Genomic DNA, 20,887 nt, shown 5'->3' with positions numbered 1-20,887 from the left:
AACAGGTTTCAGAAATGATTCTTTAGGAGTACAGCGCCTGATAGATTCCTGTTTTGGAAGACACAGAGTACGTGTGAATATATAACTGTCATGCGTAGAACTCGTTAGATTTAATTCAGTCTCTCTGATGTACGTTTTGATGGGCACAGAGTAGATGAAGTGTCACATTTAGGTAGGTCTCGGTCGTTTCAAGTGTGGATGTTTTACATTCTTAAAATGGTGAACTGGTAGCATTTGAAGGATATCGGTATCCATTTGGTCTCTTTCAGTGTGGAGGATACTGGATAAGTATGAAAACGCGTCGGTCCAAATGGGGAAACATGTGTCACCTTTACTTTCTTTACATGAGCATTTTTCAGGTTTAGCTATGTGGAAAAAATACATACATATGCAAGCACGCACACACATACTCATGTGTCGCCCCGTGAAGATCCGGGTTAGAGCTGATCTTCATTAGTGAGTAAGTGAGTTTAGTTTTACGCCGCACTCAGCAATATTCCAGCTATATGGCGGCGGTCTGTATTTAGTCGAGCCTGGACCAGACAATCCAGTGATCAACAGTATGAGCATCGAACTAAATAAATGGTGTAAAACCAGGCTGATTCATACCATCGGCTCGTCATTTCTGGTGTCCCCGACGTGATGTTGCTGGAATATTGCTAAAAGCGGCGTAATCCTTCAGTCACTTACTCACTCTTTCGTATCACCTTTTACAGCGCTGTTGTTGTTTAACTAGCCAATAAAAGATAACGGATTGAAACGGAATGGACCTCAGATGTTTGTCACTTCTCACATGTGTACAAACCGTTGCGTTATCTACAGCCGCTATGGACAGTGCTTTGAGACAAGATACACAATTCCTAATATGAGTCGAAGCCAGGAAAAAGATTCTTTAGTCGCCAAGATGTCGGATCAAGTACGATACATCTGCCCGTAGTGGCACTCGAACATCATCTTTTTTCGAAGAGTTTCCAATATTCTGTGTGCTCAGCGAGCCAATTCTACAATAGCAATTTGAAGAGATATCTTTTTAACCCTGGTTCTATTGACAAAACCCAGCTGTTTGTCATTGTCAAAGATTCAAGATGTGTTCTTGGTTTAATTTGTTGGTGCAAATTATTGGCTGAGTTGTGTCAGGAAGTGATTGAACTGTATAATGCACAGATCATGTCCATCCCATTGTGGCAATTGTTTCTTATGTCCAGTGCCTACACCAACATCGCTACGCTACATTGTATTGTAACAGTTACAGTCTGTAGAGATCGATCAGTCCTTGTAGTGAAGCCTTTACATGTTTTACATACAAGGAATTAAATCAAGCAATGGTGTGTTTATGATTGCAAGGAATATAACAAAGTCTCATTCTGTTTATGGGTTTTGTGTGATAAATAAATCAAGAGACATTGTGTTTATGGCTGTAAGGAGTAAAATAAAGCCACATTTTGTTTTTGGCTGTAAGGAATACTTCTTGCGACATTATCTTTATGTTTTTTGCGGAATGAAGACCTTTCCTTCTATGAATAAAGAGGAATGTGATCCCAGCGGGTCGATTGCTTGAGTGAAATATGACAAGACTTTTATTGATTTTGATTCCAAATAAATTATTGCCAAAGGACATATTTTTTTATGAAGACCGTTTCATGGGGCGAGCTGGCTAAGGCGCCAGGCTAGTGATCCAGCGAGGTTGAGGTGTCGGGATCGAGCCCACCTGTGACCGGGTGTAAAACCTTGGAGTCAACTTTGTATGCAGACTCCGTTGGTATTTGGCCAGATGGTGGCCACATGAATACGTGCAAACACCTAGTTGCGGGTACAGCAACGTGCAGTGAACATGGACAAAGTACTGTGACTATGTGTCCCAGTACACCCAGCTGTGAATGGGTACCTCGTTAGGATGAGAAAGCCACAATAACTCGGTGCGCCTAGTGGCTACACGAGTTGTATACTCCCCAGTGAGTTGAGATTGATAATGCGATGTGCCGTTGAGATTGACATCCAATGATCGAGGGAAAAATACCAGCGCCTTGAGCATGCACAAGTGCGTGGATATGTGCGCTATATAAATATCCTATAATAATAATAATTTACAGAAAGGTCATCATAACTTATTTTATGCCACTGCTGTTTTCAGATTTTGAAACTACTGTCGACGACGATAGAACGTGATGAAACCACGACAGCATTGCGGCCTGAAAATATATTCAAAAACAGGTGCAAGAACATAACACCAGGTAAATATCAGTATTGTTTGTGGTGAGTGATGTTTGCAGATCTTTAAGCTGACAGAGAGCGAGTGAGTCAGTTGGGATTTACGCCGGTTTTAGCAATATTCCAGCAATATCACGGCGAGGGACACCAGAAAAATGGGCTTCACACACTGTACCCATGTGGGGAATCGAACCCGGGTCTTCGGCGTGACGATTGAACTCTTTAACCACGAGGCTACCCCAGCGCCCCTGCTTGTGGTGAACGTACACAATGGCTCTCAGAGGTGTGTCTTATGGAGAGTGTTCATGATCGTTTGTTTAGGTTTATGAAATCTCTGTAAACGGGAAATGGTGCAGGCTTGTGGTTAAAGGAATCTCTCGTCGAATGCCAGAGTTCGAATCCCCACATGGTAGGGCTGCGCAATATAACCGGTTTACCGGTATTTACCGGTTCAGACATGAAAACGATACGTATTGCGATACGTTGATCGAAAACCGGTATTTTGACATGCATTCGGAAAACTTCGTAACACTCGGAAATCTTCGGATATTTCCGTTTTTTTAATTGTTCTTTTCCCTGTTTCATTAGTGCCAAATGTTACTTACATTTTTATTTTGTCATGATTAAAAGTTTTTATGAAAGGTTAATCAATTATAGTGATTTTGTTGCGTTTTTGCTTTATAATCCAGCATTAACTCGATTATAAGTATTTTTGTTAAAAAATAATCCTTGCAATATATTGCAATACATATCGCAATATATGCTTCCGCATCGCAATATATCGCAATATGAAAATTCTCTGCAATACCCACCCCTACCACATGGGTACCACGTGTGAAGCCTTTTTCCATTGTGCCATGAATTTACTTTGGATATTGCCTAATGCGCTGTACAACCACACTCACTCGTTCACTCAGTCCATCTTTTACAGATCTTGGAATTAATGATCGTATATATGTATACGTCACGTTCGCCTTTAGCACGATGGCAATACATCGATATTAGCATAATATTAACATGATAGTTACTATTAATGCCAGATTTGTTCCTCATAAGACAACGTTCATGCATGTATCATCAGAAAAAATCAGACGCACTTTCTTAATCAGCTTGATCGGCAATCGGATGAACTACTGGTTAAATCGTCCCAACCTCACGCCGAAGTCACGGGTTCGATTCCCTACATACGATTACTTCCTGTTCGCCATTAGCAGAATAGAGTGAATAGAATGAGTGAAACTATACTCACCCTCCCAAGAAAAGTGATAATTCTGATGACTTGATGGGCGTTTCCTTCATCCAAATTTTGATAAATGCGAATTGTACATCATTGTTTGGTTGTGGGAGTCATCAAAGTATGGTTATAGTTTCATTCAGTAGAAATATTTCCCATGTATAGTCATCGCCAAACATCTCTATCGACACCATGGTACAATTGATGTTAAGCAGTGTCCAGAAAGGGTTGTCCAGAAAGTGTCTTCTGTACGAATACATGAGCTTGATCGAGATTCATGTTCTGTTTCAGCCAATCGGTGTCGACCTTACTTGATGACGCCATGTGATGGCAGCAACGACTACATCAACGCTGTCTACATCAACGTGAGTAAAACTATGACGATCCAACTTCACAGCTTCATCCCCAGTACCCGTGATGATCCGGGTTAGAATTGGTCTTCAGCAACCCTCGGTGTTGCGAGTAAGGCTCGCTGACTTGGTTGACACATGTCATCGTATCCCAATTGCGTAGATCGATGCTCATGCTGTTGATCACTGGATTGTCTGGTCCAGACTGGATTATTTACATATAGCTGGAATATTGCTGAGTGCAGAGTTAAACAACAAACCAACCCAACCAAACTTCACCCAAGCCTCACAACAACTTATTTCTCCCATACCGGGTAGACGTTTCAGTGATCTTAAAGGGGTGTTGGGAGATACTGTATTTTGCTTCCACATCCAGTCCCCAGTCACCTACGACTGTAAGATGCGGCTCAGTGGATTAGATAGTCAGGCTCTGTGACTGTGGATTGCATGACATCATACCCGGTGGGCAGGGAACTTTGTTTGCTCATCACATCACCCGATTGTCTGGTCCAGACTCGATTGCCAAAAAGCAGCTATGCGACTTTGGTGACTGCGATGTAAAACAAATAAAGTTAACATGCACATATATGCAACTGAATAAGTATACATCTATCAGTCCCCTTGTTATGCCCCATCCCTAAACGCAGGCTCGAACTCCAAACTGATAGTTACCTCTGCAAAACTGTCCTTGACCAGCAATGCTCATACACTGTTTAAAACTGGAATTATTTCTTTAATGCTGTGGAGAACCATTTCAAGGGCCGCACGTGCCTATTGCTAAAAGCGGCATAAAACTAAACTCACTCACTGTTTCAGGGCTACCGTCAGAAGGACGCCTACATCGCGACCCAGATGCCCCTCCCAAACACTGTGGCAGACTTCTGGCGGCTGGTGTACGACCATCACTCCTTCTGCATCGTCATGCTGAACGAGATCGACGACAAGGACGAGGTATGTAGATACGGTAACTCTTAGTGATCGGGTTCAATCTCTTCAACTTGTTTGCTCTTTTGTGAAACCAACAACGATAAGGTATGGTGCCGACAAACCTAGACACATAATCAGGACGAGTCTCGAATTATAACTAGGTCCTGGCACGCATAAGGGACGCAACTCTGCAATCATTCATTCCTTCATCCACTCCGTGTGTGGTTGCTGCACCAGGATGTGCGTATCACTGTTATTTGAAATGAAACCGTCGTCATGACTATTTTCTATAAAGGCGACTAAATAGGGGATTGGTTGGCTGCACTGACTTCAAGGTATGAATACCTCTGTATTAATGACTGAGTCATCAATCACTGATTTTTTCCTTGTTCGCATTTATTTGCATCAAAGACAACAAAACGTTAGACAAATGAAGCTGTTATAGGAAACGAAAAAGGGCGTCCTTTGACAATTCATCTCACGGTCCCATATCTGGTGTGATATTGCTGGAATATTGCTAAAAGCTGTGTAAAATGAAGTCATCTCCCGGTAATGTAGCCTAGTGGTTAAAGCGTTTAAAGCTGGCCACGCCAAAGACCCGGGTTCGATTCCTCACATGGGTACAGTGTGTGAAGCCAATTTCTGGTGTCCCCCGCCGTGATATGGCTGGAATATTGCTAAAAGCGGCGTAAAACTATACTCACTCACTCACTCATGTCATACACAGTCCAACAAAGTCTTTGACCGTCAAAGTGGTGTAGTGGTTAGAACGTCCGCCCGGAGAGCGGAAGGTCGTGGGTTCGATCCCCAACCGCGTCATACCAAAAGACGTTAAAATATGGTATGTTGGTCCCTGCCTGGCGCTCGGCATTAATGGGTACAGCAAGGACTGGTCGGCTCGGAGTCAGTATAATGTGTCTGAGTGGGGTATTCATGCTTCACTGCGGCATGGTATCTCAGTGGGCTAGCACTATAAAACCAGCTTCAGTCTGGGCTAGTACAAGCAGCCGCACATACACATACACACGCATGCACGTCGTCATATGAGCGAAATATTCTCAAGTACGACGATAAACCCAATTTCACCTCATCTCACCTCACAAAGTCTTTCACGAAAGAATTTTGAATACTTTGGAAATATAAAAAAACATGACTTTTCTTGGAAGAAGATGATTATTTAACCTTTTCGTGTTTCTGAATCATATCAAGGACGATCTTTGACCAGTGATTGTTCATTTTATATCGAATATTCCGCACGACTGATAATTGATTTTTCCTCACATAATTTCCATGATGGAACTTTCATGCAAACAAACGTTTAAAAAGTTTTGCTTCTACTTGACCTTAACGAATACAGAAGGAAAGTTTCTGATCTGGTACAGTTTGGCCATTAGGGATATAGTATATTTCAAAGGAAATCATGTTCATTCGAGTCATGTGTGATTTTTATCCTTTACGAAACAAAAAATGGCTTTACAAACAAAATATTCCTTCCATAAATAAACTGTGTCAACATGTTAGAGGGCATAAAGGTCTCAAGGAGCCAATATTGTGGATTGGATGCGAAACCGAGTGGTCACAATGACAGATCTATGTAATTAGGTTTTTCTTGATCATAGAGACGTGAGGTTTGAACTATATTGTGGATTGGATACGCAATTGAGTGGTCAAAATGGCAGATCTGTGAAATTGAGGATTGATCTGGCTAACACTGTGGTTGTGCTCCTCGATTCTGTGGTTAGTCAGTCTTGCTTTTACCCGTGAAGATCCGGGTTAGAATTGATCTTCAGCAACCTATCATTGTAAGAGGCGACTTACGTATGTTTTTGCCTAACTCGAATGATTCATTATTTGTTTGTTGTTTAACGCCGCACTCAGCAATATTCCAGCTATATAGCGGTTGTCTGTAAATAATCAGTCTGGACCACACAATCCCGTGATCAACAGTATGAACATGGATCTGCTCAACTGGTATACAATGACATGTGACTACCAAGTCAGCGAGTCTGATCTACCGATCCCGTTAGTCGCCTCTTACGTCAAGCATGGGTGACTGAAGATCAATTCTAACCCGGATCTTCTTGGGAAGATCAGTACTCCCAACTAATGAAATAGGTGGAATACTGATGTCAGCGACGCTTAACAACATTCAGCAGAAGACACACGGTGCATCTCTCATGATCGTATTTATTTCAAATTAATGCACCATTCCTAAGTATATAATCTTTCACTAAAGATATATATCAGCTCTTATACACCAATACGAGATGGTGGGGTAGCCTAGTGGTTAAAGCGTTCGCTCGTCACACCGAAGACACGGGTTCGATTCCCCACATGGGTACAATTTATGAAGCCCATTGTTGGTGTCCCCCGCCGTATTATTGCTGGAATATTGCTAAAAGCGGCGTAAGACCAAACTCACTCACTCACTATACACCAATAAGTGGTGTAAAACCCTGCTGATTCATGCCATCTGCTCGTCATTCTGTACACAATAACTCGACATATCAATCTGCATTGGGTCCTCCGACAAGGGTGCCGTCTACCTCCGTCTTTATTGATTATAAGCGCGCAAATGCAGGATATTAATTAAGCGTAACTACGACATCCGGACGTAGAACAAACACAAAAAGCTCAGCAAGTATGAAATATTGCCTGGTATTTTGATCGATCTGTAAAGTGGACAAGGTTATGTTTGAAGAAATTCTGAGAGTTGGCATTGATATTGCATGTTTTATTCTAGAAATTTTACAGATGAGTCTGAGGTTGCAGGGGGTATTTCTGCTCGTTTGTCTGGCTCTTATCCCCGCAAAGGGTTATCAACCACTCCGCTTTAATTACACTAAGATATTCATGTTATTATAATGACTTCAATCGTCGGACGCAGTCTATAAATATGCCTTTTTCTCAAGCACTTTATTCTGTAATACGTTAGACGAGGTCAAATTACTCTACAGTTGTTTGAAATTTAGGCTCAGGATGAGTCAGGAATTTTTTCAGTTTATTTTGCCGATCACGGGAGTTGTTAAAGGTTGAGATTTTTACTATCTCTGATTCAGCCTGTTGCGAGGGGCTTTTCATTGTAAATTTGCGTTTCTTTAAGTATGGTGACTAAGACCAATCTCAACAGACCAGACAGGAGCCGTAGTGTCCATTGACAAACATTTCACATTAGCTGATAATATGGACTTCAATATTCGGGTTAGACACGCGTTTAGTTCAAGTACATTTATCCAGATATCAAACAGCTGTTAAATGAATTAAGGTATTGGATTTTAAAAAATGAGATGTGCTTTTTGCGTTTCAAGTTTCCGTTTATTGATATTTCTTGTCCGGCCTTCTGGAGTTGAGCATGTCTTGGTGAAAAAAATCTTGGTTAATTGAAATGAATCGATAGGCGCTAAAATATCCAATTAAGCTTTTCGTTTATCATCTTTCTGTTACGCCTGAGCTGGTTTTAAGAAACTGATAAATTGGTCTCTCCTTCACTTAATTAACATTTCAGGCTTGAATAATGATTCCGTGTGTATTCTTTGACAACTACACGTGAACATGCAGTTGTTGGAGTAGAAGGGCAATGTTGTAATAACTGGGGGATAATTGTTGGATTTGCAGTGGTAGTCGTTCTTGTAGAAGATGTTGTAATATGTGTGGGTGGATGTGATGGGGTTTAACAATGCGTTCAAGATTATTGCACAAGTAGAGCGACGTGTATACACTTGTGTGTGTGTGTGTGTGTGCGTGCTGGTACCGGAAGTAAACTGGGCCCCGTCTCGCATATCGCGCGCAAAGAGAGCCGGGAACCAGCTTGGTACCGGAAGTAGTGCCTCGCGAGACTTACAGGCCTTATACCATCATCTGTGTAGTGGAACATCGATATGTCACGAAATCGCAGTGAACTGATTTTCGGCAAAACAATGCTTGTTTTGTCCCTGTAATGCCGCCAGGCAGGGCAACAACAAATACCATTTTTAATGTCTTTTGTTATGAGGGACCTGGGCTCAGAACCTCCATCCTTCCGCTGTCTGTGGATGATGCGCTGGCCACTAGACAACAGAGGCGCTTTTATTGTAGAGTTGATTCCTAGTACAAAATATGTTGATCGGGTGTTCGGATCCCAAACTTGATTCGATTATGCTGTTTACTCAATAGGTCCTCGTAGGTTTCACAAATACGATGAACAATTAGAACTTACGTTAATATACGATTATAGTCCCACTTTAAGATGTCATGGTGTGTTGCTACAGAGTAGTGTTCAGAGTGCGTTTAACTCCAGTCTCTCACTTCTCTCACACTGAAGCTACATGTAATATAATTGGTTTTTGTAGTAGTAGTAGTAGTAGTAGTAGTAGTAGTAGTAGTAGCAGCAGCAGCGGCAGCGGTAGTGGTAATGGTAGTAGTAGTAGTATTGGTAGTAGTAGTAGGATAAGGAGGAGGAGGTTTATATGAAGGAGCATTGGCGTTGGTGGTAGTAGTAGTAGCAGCAGCAGCACCCGTTGCTGTTGTTATCCCCCGCAACGCGTTTTGCGGGGGGAATTAAAATGAACTCCGTCCGTGCACATTTGTCTTTTCCGGAGCAGAACTCTAAAACCGTTCACTATTTCTTTACCAAACTTGGCACATAGATATATCTGGTGGTGTACTGGTGCCTTTTGGTAGTTTTGGAATTCTGAATAAATTTTTTTGGGCGTTTCCGTGGCAACAAGTTTGACTTAGCCTGAAATTGGTGGTAGTGCTCTTTTCCGGAGCAGAACTCTAAAACCGTTCACTATTTCTTCACCAAACTTGTCTGAATAAAATATTTTGGCATTTCCATGGCAACAAGTTTCACATAGACTGAAATTGGTGATAGTGCTCCTTTCTGGAGCAGAACTTTAAAACCTTTCAATACTCCCCTTCCACTTTTCTATATACACACCTAAATATTTGACATAATCATTACTCGTAGACATAATCATGAAGAGTATTTTGCCATTGCGGGGGATATTGATGACTTTGTCTTATTGTTGTTGTTGAAGTGGCGTTAGTGGTAGTACAATGTAGTAGCAGCATCTTTATATGTCATAACAGAGTCCAGTTACTGATATTATCGAGGTAGGATGACAAGCAATCACATCGCCTGGCCACCTGATCCGTTAAGTCGCCTCGTACAACATGATGCTCTGTATTTCAGACGTGCAAACAGTACTGGACTCTCGACACCTGCGGCAACAACTACGGACCCTTCATCGTGGAGACGACGGCCGAGATTAAGTCTGACCCTGCGGTTACTGTCAGGGACTTCACCATCACCAATACACAGATAGTAAGTCTTACAACTTTGACTACTGTCATTGGCGGGGGTGGGGGTGGGGTTTTTTTTGGGGGTTGTTGTTTGCGTTGGCGGAGCCAATGGGGGGGGGGTTTCAGGGGGTCTGAACCCCCTCCTTTCAAAATTCCCCCCTGAACCCCCTCCTTTCAAAATTCCTGGATCCTCCCCTGACTTTGAAATATTACTTTTGAATAATTTCAGACGATACCATGACAGTATTTAATGAAACAAATATTTCTCATGTATATCTTAATATATTGGTTTTTGAATTCTGAGTTGCTACATCGGTGTTTTTAAATTTGATAAATGTTTGAATTTAAAAAGGAAAGTGATGGAAACATAGAAGTTGAAATTCGTATCCAGGAACACGTCTCGCAAAGTAGTCTTGGACCAATGATTATTTTCGTTCCATACTCTGACACAGACGGGCCCAGCAATATTAATCTATTCGGAACAAACCAACGACGAGAAATTATATGTATCTCGAAACTATATGTATCATATTTGATGCATGTTGTCTCAAGGCTTCTTTAATACGTTATTTGTGAAGATCCGGTTTGGAATTGGTCTTCAGCAACCCATGCTTGTCTTAAGAGGCGACTAACGGGATCAGGTGGTCAGACTCGCTGAGTTGGTTGGCAAATGTCATCGTATCCCAATTGCGTAGATCGATGTTCGTGATTGATCACAAGATTGTGTGGTCCAGACTCGATTATTTACAGACCGCCTCCCATAGCTGGAATATTGCTGAGTGCAGCATTAAACTACAAACAAGCAAGTTTAAAATACGGCTTTGACCGCTCATATGATTACAGCATCCTTACTTAAACATATACTTGGTGTTGAGGAATGTAGCATTGTGAATATTAATTCATTTGGAACAAACCGACGGGGAGAATTAGAATGTACGTCGGATATTATATATGTTTATTATATTATATCTTCTTCATTTAATGATCGGTCTTGTTTTATGAAGATTGCTTCTTGTAAACGTCCCCCATATTTCTTGCAGCCGTCTGAACCCCCACGGGTTGTCCGACAATTCCACTTCCACCGATGGGCAGAGGGGCAGAACGTCCCCAGCTCCAAAATCGCCCTTCTGGAACTCTTGGACATGGTTGAGAGATGGCAGCACCAGTATGAGAACAAGCCAGTAACAATTCACTGCATGTGAGTAAAAGGAATGTTAAGGATTCAAGGGGCGGTGGGGTAGTGGTTAAGGTGTTCGCTTGTCCCCAGTTTCGATTCCCCACATGTGTTCATTTACCATTTCTGGTGTCCCCCGTCCTGATATTGCTGGAATATTGCTAAAAGCAGTGTAAAACCTTACGCACACACTATTAAGATTCCAGATTTGGTTATAATCAAATTTTGTCAACACTAGTTGTGAGGAAACTGTTATAAATCATCTCGGCGCTGAGATCAAATGTTCCCGGTATAGTTCCTGAAAGTATTTGTCACGAAATATGTATATTTGTTCGAGACGAATCAAATGCCGTTCCCTAAAAATAGTTGACATATCTTCACGAGTATATAAAATCATATCAAGATTAGAAAATATAGTCATAGTTAAGGTAATTCGATACGTTGTTAGGAATGTTATATTTGATGAAAGACCACGGCACATTGTATTTATACAAGTATTTGTAAGGAAATAGTATATTTAGGGCTAGACGTGTGAAGGTCAAAGTTAACGAGTTGCTGTAGGACGAATATTGAATGTCCTCGAGACGGAACTGTCAATGAATTGTGTGGGTTTTTTGGAGTTACGAATGTATGACATTACAAGAGCCTGTCTGGATTTCGACAAACTAATCAGAACTTGTTCTGCCTGTGGGCAGTTGTCTGGAAGGCAGCATATTGATATAGTCTGTGACAATGTCTGTCTTGAATAACCAATCGACATCAGTGTCAACTATTTCACCCATCAATATAGTCTGATATATCAGTGTTATCGTCACCAAGACTGGTCTTTATTCTGAGGCAGAATATGGACATTCTATGGACACGGATTTGTATAACTGTCAATCGTTGTACATCAGTGGGCAAAATGCCAGTCCTTCATATTGTTTGTAGGAACATAAATCCCATCTGTTAGGAAGAAAATATAATTTGACCAAAAATGTTTGAAGTCTTCCGTTTGTTCCCGTTACATCAGATGGCAAGGGGGGCGGTGGGGTAGTCCAGTGGTTAAAGCGTTGGCTCGTCACGCCGAAGACCCGGGTTCGAATCCCCACATGGGCACAATGTGTGAAGCCCATTTATGGTGTCCCCTGCCGTGATGTTGCTGGAATATTGCTAAAAGCGGCGTAAAACCAAACTCAGTCAGTCAGTCAGTCAGATGGCGAGGCAGTCCGCGTCATGAATTAGAATATGAGAGTGATTTGTCTCTGTGAGTGAGTGAGTTGGGTATAACACACCTTTTAACAGTTTCCATTTACAAAAGATGGCAAAGCGATGTCATGCCATGAAATTGAAATATTGAAATTGGTCTCAGTGAGTTAATGAGATGGGTTTAACACGCTTTTTAACAGTTTTCAGAGATACTAGATGGGCAGGGGATGACATGTCAATAGTTAAAATATTTTTATGGTTCGTCTCAATGAGTGAGTGAGTGGAATTCGTTTAACCCAATTTTAACAGTTTCTAATTGCACCAGATGGGCAGGCGATTAAGAGTTACAAATTAGAATATTGAGAATGGTGTGTCTCAGTAAGAGAGTGAGTTCGCTTTAGTACACCTTTAACAGTTTCCATCTACATAAGATGGCAAATCGATGCGATTACCTGAAATATTGAGAGTGAGTTGTCTCAGTGAATGAGTGAGATGATGGGTTGAGCGCGCATTTAACAGTTTCCAGTTGTACCATGGTATGTCAACTTGAAACCCAAAATGATACAGGACTCGGGTGTTGACCTCTTGAGAAACCCTAAGTTGTGTAAATCTGCAACATTCTCCTCAAATATGGCTATCATGTTAACCTAGTACAGATAGTAGGGTTGACATATATATACTACTCAAAATAGTTAAGGACCAACCGGTTCTTCTTATTACAATAGTTCTCTCCCATGGCATGAACTTCGAAATGGATGTTTGTCAAATTCAAAGCAATTCCAGGAATGGGTTCTTAAATTTTATTCGTTAACATGAACTTAGTATTGTGCTGAACTTAGTATTGTGCTGAACTTAGTATTGTGCTGCTTGTATTGTGGTGATTGTTGGTAACTGGCGTGATAGATTATAAAGATTAACTCTAATAATTTGAGAGAATCACGCTGTCCTTATCTTTTTTTGACCAGCATAGAACATGACTTCGAGAAGTGTCTTTTGACATCGACCAGAAGAGCGTTTTTTTATCATTAACCTGTCCCTATGACAACGCTTAGTTTTCAAATACACGTCAATCTAAATTATGATTGAGAATTTTGACAAAACCTCCTTCGTTATTAAGCGATGGAATTCTTGTAATTCAAAACTGAAAAGCGTTGTGGCAAGTCACCCATTTCCGACGTGTCTTGTAGTTAAGGAGATGGTTTATTCCTAAACACATCTGATTGAATTTGGAATTACAAAATTTGTCAAAATTGAGGAAATTACTTGTGATGAATGAGAAATTCGGCACGTTATTTGTCAAACTAAAGAGACACATTTGCTTTGAGTGTGTTTGGTCTTCATAGTTAAAACAAAAACATTGAGTAAATCCCGAGGTAACCATTTTGATCATCAAAGTGGTTTCATCATGAATATATTTTTTAAATGATGCGAAATGTCTTGTTAGGTTACGACGAGTGATTCAAATGTGGTTCTGAGTCATCATATTATAGATCGTATTTCTCTGAGAAAATTACGAAAATAAACCTTAATTTCTAATTGAAGATTCTGAAATGAAACCTTTGATTTAAAGTGACTAAATTCATAATTATGGTGTTTATGTTTATTTTTAAATGATAATAATTTAGCGCAAGCCTCCAACAACAGGGCTACCAGAACATGAAGTAGTATCAACGCAGCGCTTTGCATTCTCAGCTCCAGGGAAATGAACATGCAAACATACGTTGTGTACAAACATGTGGACAGATGTTGTATCAGCCTCTAAAAATGTATAAGTAATGTGACTCCTTGGCTTGTATGATCTGGTCAAACTTGAAGTTAAAATGGGAATTTGAAAATCAGGGGGGAAAATACGAAAAAAAAACCATCAATATTTGATCATCCAGAGACATGTTCAGTTATATTGTAAATTAGAATAAAATTTTGAGCATTATTTGGTTATGTTTCTCATGGCGTGTTAAATTAGTTAGGGAGAAAAGCCCAAACCCATGTTCAATACAAAGAAATCGTGGAGTACGTGCGATAAGACAGCCGGAGCCCTATAACGACCTCAGATCAGTACAAAGAGATCCGTGCGCTACGAAGAGGTACGAAAACCGTATCCGTAAAATCGCTCTGTTGACCTGGACCAAGTGTCCAAGAGATCGCAGGGCTATGAATTTCATGTTAAAGTGTAGGGGTGGGCAGTCGTAGCCCAAAAGCGACACCAGAGCAGCACTAAGAGATCCGTTCACTAAGAGAACGCTACAATGTTCACGTAAAAATAGACGATTTAAGAGATCCGTACGCAACGATGCTCACGTAAATGTAGACGACTTAAGAGATTTGTACGCTAAGATGTTCACGTAAAAGTAGACGATTCAAAAGATCCGTACGCGACGATGTTCACGTAAAAGTAGACCACTTGAAAGATCCGTACGCTACGGTCTTCACGTAATAGTGAACGAATTAAGACATCCCTACACCGCCAGGTCAGTTCAAACAGATTCGTATGCTACGAAGTTCACGTTAAGGTAGATGACTTAAGAGATCCGTACGCTACGATGTTCACGTAAAAGTAAACGTGTTAGACATCCATATTCCGCAAGGTCCGTTCAAACAGATTCGTATGCTACGAAGTTCACGTTAAGGTAGACGACTTAAGAGATCCGTACGCTACGATGTTCACGTAATAGTAAACGAGTTAGACATCCCTATTCCGCAAGGTCCGTTCAAACAGATTCGTATGCTACGTTCACGTAAACGTATACGAGTCACAGTCGCAACATTACGTGTGTTTTGCAACTCCACATACAACTTTTACGATTATTCCGAAAACATAATGTATCGAATAGGATATTATGGCACGAACAAATCATTTGCAAGATTCAAGCTTTTCATACGCTGCAGGAAAATCACGGAAAGATGGCGTAAGTGTTTTAGTTGATCTATATTAACTGCCCCCCTCCCCATGCAGTAAATCAGCAAGGACTGTTGGCATTCAGGACAGTGCTGGACGCTTCTTTCACGTGACTCACGCAGCGATGAAGGATTACCAACAATTTATATAAAATATGACATGTAACAAACGGTGATTATTTTGAACTAAGGGAGGCCAATCATTATCCTAGGATGAATATAAAGATTCAGTATTGAATCATGGAGTTTTAATATTTTCAGTCAGAGATTTGAACCAGCTGGGCCGTATTGAGTCACTGAACTTTATGCCTAGCGATGCGTGCGTGTTGCAAGATGTTAAGATGTTTAAGCTCTTTGTGTTAGAAAATCAACATATTTGTGTTCATGAAATACCACAGGATGACATTACGGAGTAAAATGATTCAGAGTGACTGTGATGAATAAGGGTATTGAGTCACCAGATATGATACTTGATCAGAATATGAATGTGATGTAGTATTTTCTATATTTCACAAATTGATTAAGAGTTTGAAGAACGAGAATGTAGGATCATCTCATCTGACAAGCCTCCATATGTTTACGCTGAGGGAAGTTCTATTCGACTTAATGTAGAGTAATGTTCGTTAGCTCCCTAGGACCCGTTCCACAAAGCGGTCTTAGCGCTAAGACGATCGTTACTCCAATGCATTAGCATTGACCTTCCACGATCCCTTTGTGGAACTGGCCCTTGATCCGCTGATCTGGGTTCAGATATCACATTCATTCCTGTTAATGACCGACCTGTTGATATGATATCATCCTGTGAACATGATTGATGTTTTTATGAAGATGTGTTGGAAAAGAGACTAAATTGCTGCTGTCTTCTTTCTTAAAGTGGTGAATCGAAAAATATTCGATCTTACAATGTTGGCCTCCCAACGATGTCCTTACGAACCGTTGTATTAACTTTTTTGCCACTTGTGATTATTTTCTTTTGCGTCATTCTTCGCATTCGGGAAATTGAAATAGTCAAAAATTGGCATTGTCTTTCAGTCCCAAATAGCAAAAGTATGTTAAAGCTGGTGTTAACTCGCGTAACTCAATAGTGCAGAACATAACGTCTTGGTTATTACAGATAAATCATGCCTGATTTTTGGTCATTGTGACCACACAATTCTCATAATGGCTGAAAACAATGATGGTTTGCTGGGGACGCATTATCCTGTTGAATCTTAGTGAAGGTGGACAAAATGTTCGCCCTTAAAACATCGCGTCATGTACACCACATTGGAATACACCACATTAGAATACACCACGTTCAGTACGACTACCATGAAACGTAGGAATATTCTGCACACCAGTACAGCGTGTAGTTAAGACAGATTACTATTCCCCTGACTGACGAGGATGATATTTTCAGGAACGGCGCTAGTCGAGCTGGGCTGTTCTGTGCCGTGAGCTGCATCCTAGAGAGAGTGAAGAAAGACAAGGAAGTCGATGTCTTCCAGGCAGTAAAGCAGCTTCGTCTCAACAGAACGCAGCTCATTGACAACATGGTGAGTACCGTGCCGGCTGATACTTTACCTTTTACATAATTAGACCCGTGAAGATCCGGGGTAGAATAGGTCTTCAGCAACCCATGCTTGTCGTAAGAGGCGACTAACGGGATCGGGTGGTCAGGCTCGCTGAGTTGGTTGACACATGTCATCGGTTCCAATTGCGCAGATCGATGTTTATGATGTTGATCACTGGATTGTCTGGTCCAGACTCGATTATTTACAGACCGCCGCCATATAGCTGGAATATTGCTGAGTGCGGCGTAAAACTAAACTCACTCCCTCACTCACTTTTACATAATTGATACTGCTGTGGATATGATCAACCAACTAGAGAGAAGATAGGTAAAGGAGGTTACATAACAGGGACTGCCTATAGGAAGCTCCATACATCGACGTGCTCATGAAACTTCTGACAAAAGCATCATTAGAAACATCTGCCTGGCCAACCCTCCGAACAGGTGGTGAACGTTATGAAATAAATTTAAAACCTGTGAAATTTACAAAATCTGACCCACAAGGTTCTAAGTAGGCATTTGTTTCAATATGACAGACGAACAGATTATTTGGTAGTATGGGATAGATATCTCAGTTCGTCCAAGGCGCCACAAGTTGCTGTAAGAGTTGCGTCCCTTGGACACGTATTTTCAAAACGGTTCGCCGCGATCATAATTCTGGCTTCGTCAGCATGTTGTCAGTGATCAATTCGTATAATTGTCGTAGCTGTTTTGCCTTTTGCCTTGCTGATGAAGTTAATATTTACTTTCATTTATTTTCAGGAACAATACAAATTCTGCCATGAGATCGTCCTGGACTTCCTCACATCTCCGGAAACTTCCTCCGTTCTCTCATGACGTCACTGCCAAACCGGAAGTCACTAACATAGCCAGCGGTCTATGCATCTGCGCAGAGGATTTGTTCAGTTATCGGAGTCTGTGAACGGGAAGAAAAATGTAAATCTTTTGGTTTGAGGGAACCGTCCAAATATTGTTGCCCGTTTGAAAGACACAGTGTGGTCTAAAAATTTTGCTCTGCGTCAGAAGTTTAGGTCGTGTTCATGGACGCCGTCTCTTCACATCCGGGCGAGTGAATATGAAAACGAGGCTTTACTCTCTACCTCGAAAGAGATGTAGAGTATTCAAAGTTCAATCCAAAGAGAGTATATTAGCCAAGGCGTAGACTGTCTGGTTACCCTTTCTACGGTGCTATGTTCATTCAATACATCACAAATAATAATTTTACAGAAAATTACAACAATTTCCAGGCAGATACCTTGGAGTTAACCATATGGCATTTTTGTCAGAGTTAACATTAACATTAACTCACAGCAAAGAATCCTTGCATACTATTTCTACAAATAAATATCAACAGTCTTTCCATACACCTAACATGAGCCGTAAGCCGAACGGAAGAAAAGTGAACGAAAGTCACGGATGCCCATTTATTAGTCTCCATGACTACACTTAAAACTGTTCCTTATATATGACGCCTCATGACTTTGTCTGAACTAATAATTAGTTGTGATGACACCATTGAACCAAGACAATCTGACAGTGTGTCAGCTCGATTACAACACAGTATTTTTCATGAATCGTGGAAAACGTTTGAAGTGATGAATGAAAACGAAACTGGACACTGATTGGTGCTGAGGAAAATAGTATATTTCAAGACAACATCCTTGCAAGAGAAATGGTTGTGACACCCTCGGTTCAGTGAGGATCCAACAGAGGATCGAGCCTACAGTGAAAAGTAGTCGTTAGTCAACCACCATCTGTTATGAATCCTATTTTCTGGACGTGTGTTTGTGATAGTTTGCTTGTATGAGATGGGCAGTAGAGCTGTGTAGATCAATTAACTGAATGAAATCCAAGAAACTGTACATAACCATGTTGCCAGTGCCGAAGATATAAAAAAAATCGCGGTTACTTCCCTTGGCTTTGCTGTAGTATCCAGTGTTATGTCAACAGCGTTTGTGAAGCGAACCTCATTCGGATCATTTCGTGCAGCACCTCTTTCACATGAAGAAAATAGTCGAGATTTCCTAACCGGCTTTCTTCCATTAGTTTTATTTCGCAAGAACATCACGCATAACTTCACCAATTTCATGACGATTTGTTTGTATTATTTAACCTAGACGAACATTAAAAATATGACGAACAGAACCGTCTTTAAATGTCACATCTGACGTTGTGTATTGCCAGCTTATTTCACATATGAGAAATTGTTCAGATGTACGGGAAACTCAAACAATCTGATAACCTCGTTGTGTTCACTATGAACGTTTCCGGAGTATGTCGACTTGTTCCGAATGTCCGAATGAAGGTATGGGTGTGTTGGGCCAATGCCATGGGGCTTCTGGGATTGTTAGACATAGAAAAAGTGCTTCATTTGTAGTCAATCGGGATATTTACCAAGTCATTAATTTATTCATTCGTATCATCCTTTCGATGATGTAAAACTTTAAATGGCATTTGATGAAGTTAAAACAAATTTGTGTGATGCAAAAACGAAACTTTCAATTCATTTGAAGGAAATGGATTTCTGTTTAAACGGAGTGAAAAATATCCTTTGTATTGAAGAGAGTATCGTACCTGTCTTCAATATCCTTTACAATGTTGAAACCGTAAGTGCTATTTAATCAACACATTTTTTAGTACACGCTTAATTAAAATATAATAATGAATTATATTTTAAATGTACCATCCTCGGCTGTCATGGGAATTATATCTCCACTGTATTAGGATACACACCATGGACTCGTTCACTGCGATAGATCACGATGCTTATTATAGATAATTTGAGCAATCAAATTGCTCTAATGAGCGAGCTAATTTCTGTGCCAAGTGTGGGATAGGAGAAAGGAACACAGTGAAGTCACTCCGACATTATTTGTTGGTTGTTGTTTAACGCCGCACTCACTCCGACATGAAGTGCCCAGGGTATGTATCACAACCAAATGGAGATATAATAAAGCCTTGAGAACCGAGGATGGAAATGTGTATGCTATGAAGTATTGACATCACAAACGCGTTTTTGTGAGAAAATACTTATTTAATCCGCCAAAATGTACAGTATATCTGTATATCATTAATCGTCAAATATCCCAAACTTGCATGAGACGTGAAACTGCTGACGATCGATGCTCTAGTCAACTCATGTACTGCCTCTGTGAAGTGTACTGTATAGGTTATTATTTGACGTGAGTTTCTTATAGTGTATAAATGTGATCATTAAATGTACTAGTCTCTTGTATCTGTATATTGATATTAATCAGCCATGATATATGAATATAGGCTGACTATTTTATCAAATCCTAATCGCCTGTTACTTCCCATGACATGTTTCAATATTAAAATAAATGTACCTGTCCTGAAACCGTGTCTTGTGGTCAAGGGGAGGTAACTGCTGCAAGTATCATTATGGTGAAACGGAGTACGAATACACGGGATTCGAAGTTCGAACCGTGACCTCAGAAGAGTGAGTTAAACTTGTATTACAGCCACATAGTGACTGACATAAGTAGGCCTTTTTAGCTGACATTGACAATCACTACTACACACATCAAACAACTGTTTGTATTTTACTTTGATTCTGGCTTTTCTGGGGTCGCGAAATGGCGGGTAGCCTAATAGTTAAAGCGCTCGCTCGTCACGCTGAAGACCCAGGTTCGATTCCCAACATGGGCACAATGTGTGAAGCCCATTGCTCACGTACTCTGGTACTCGGCCATATCAACAATACTTTTGACGTATTCTTGATAGAAACGTTCTACAGTGTCACCTTAACAAATCCGCCCACATTATATCTTACTTTTGAGCAGAGACCATACAATATGGTCTGTTTTGAGGGAAATACAATATTGTTATAACTCGTAGAGGTAACTCTCCAACACCTGTTCAGTTTTGTGGCTGAGTGTCACGTAGCCTGTGATAAAATATGTCTTCCTAACAACAATCCATTAAAACCATGTTTAACACAGAAAACTTAAAATATTTCCCGACATTTTCTTCCAGTAAACCTGAATAAATGTTCTAAAATGTTTAAAAGGATGTTTCCAAATTACATAACAGCCTGTATGATAAAGCGTCAAACG

The 20,887-nt window shown here is 40.6% G+C and overlaps 1 protein-coding gene across 1 annotated transcript in view; it reads left to right on the top strand.

Moving 5' to 3' along the window:
• LOC124260087 (receptor-type tyrosine-protein phosphatase T-like) overlaps positions 1 to 20,169 on the top strand; it is a 205,708-nt gene extending 185,539 nt beyond the window's left edge. The window contains 7 exon segments of the mRNA XM_046694336.1: positions 2,132 to 2,231; positions 3,734 to 3,807; positions 4,609 to 4,743; positions 9,893 to 10,024; positions 11,043 to 11,200; positions 16,659 to 16,794; positions 17,574 to 20,169. Of these exon segments, the coding sequence (XP_046550292.1) occupies positions 2,132 to 2,231; positions 3,734 to 3,807; positions 4,609 to 4,743; positions 9,893 to 10,024; positions 11,043 to 11,200; positions 16,659 to 16,794; positions 17,574 to 17,648 (810 nt within the window). The 3' untranslated portion in view covers positions 17,649 to 20,169.
• The last annotated feature ends 718 nt before the right edge of the window (positions 20,170 to 20,887 follow it).

Source organism: Haliotis rubra, unplaced genomic scaffold, assembly GCF_003918875.1.
Source record: "Haliotis rubra isolate DU_JTF1 unplaced genomic scaffold, ASM391887v1 Scf75, whole genome shotgun sequence".
NCBI classification, from domain to species: Eukaryota; Metazoa; Mollusca; class Gastropoda; order Lepetellida; family Haliotidae; genus Haliotis; species Haliotis rubra.
The sequence above is the reverse complement of the archived record's forward strand: the minus strand, read 5'-3'. Positions and strand labels throughout refer to the sequence as shown.